General features: G+C 35.7%; 1 protein-coding gene across 1 annotated transcript in view; it reads left to right on the top strand.

Annotated features, from left to right (window-relative positions):
- Positions 1–217: 217 nt before the first annotated feature.
- The window catches only part of LOC103481522 (cerebellar degeneration-related protein 2-like), a 9667-nt gene continuing 8803 nt past the window's right edge, over positions 218–1081 (top strand). Inside the window, 1 exon segment of the mRNA XM_008437023.2 lies at positions 218–428. Coding sequence (XP_008435245.1) covers positions 347–428 — 82 coding nt within the window. The 5' untranslated portion in view covers positions 218–346.

Here is a 1081-nt window from a genome sequence, read left to right as displayed (position 1 = left end):
AAATAAATCTTTGCCAAAAACAATTTTTTATCACTGACATAACTGCATCTGTACTTCTAAATTACACTGACTGCCAAAATGAAGCCGTAATTTTAAATAACCCTGACGTTACTTCTTTTAACGCGCTAAACACGACTTATTTTGAAAATCCAGACCGGAAACGCGATCAGATGGCTTCCCAGCTTCACTAGCGGTGAGCTGTCTATCCGTGTGACCGTTAGTGGGTGCCGCACACCGGCCGCTGCAGGCGGGCAGGAGTCTCTCAGTACCGGCCTCTCCGCTGCTTTTAGCTATGTTTAGAAACAGAAATATAAATTGGATTTTCTGACGGGTTTTTAGCGGGAAGATGCTGGCAGACATGATTGTCGAAGAGGAATTTGAGATCAAGGAGGAGGAACCGTGGTACGACAAGCAGGACCTTGAACATGGTACATTTCCTTTCTGTCTTTGTTAAGGAACCCCTAAAGAGCAAATATATGTCTATGCCCWTTTTATTGACTGTCAATATGTGATGAAAGGTTAAATGCAGCAAAAAAATTGTAATACATAAACCAGGAAGCAAATCACTTTTAAATCTTYCTATGGTGGATTTGATTAAATTAATGTATTTTAAGGTAAACAACATGTGCTATTTAAGACACTTGTTTTTTCACAAGGCATCCAACTTGTTTTAAAGATTTAATTATTTTTTGTTGGATGCAGAAAAAGGCAGCCTGTGTCAGCAGAATATTCACATATGCGGCAAAGTGAGGAAAAAAYACAAGAGCTTTGTTTAAGAATATCTTTTCCTTTTAATGTCTTTATTCCGGTCTATTCTCAAACTTTTATTTGTGTTAAATTGCAAATCAAGTAAGATGGAATGATGCAGTTTTGCAATGTGTAAATGTAACGTGTCTCCTTGGAACAAATTATGCTTTGTTAAAGCATCTATTATAAATTAGAAATAATGAATTAATGAATCTGAATAGTGTATTTTAAGTTTTGCCATAGAAATATTATGTTCCACCATTTCCTCTTTATTTCATGAATGCCATCACTTTTTGTCTTCACCATAAATAAGAGAAGAAATTAATTTTCAAAA

This window comes from Poecilia reticulata, linkage group LG19 (assembly GCF_000633615.1).
Source record: "Poecilia reticulata strain Guanapo linkage group LG19, Guppy_female_1.0+MT, whole genome shotgun sequence".
Taxonomy (NCBI): domain Eukaryota; kingdom Metazoa; phylum Chordata; class Actinopteri; order Cyprinodontiformes; family Poeciliidae; genus Poecilia; species Poecilia reticulata.
This window is presented reverse-complemented; position numbering and strand designations above follow the sequence as displayed.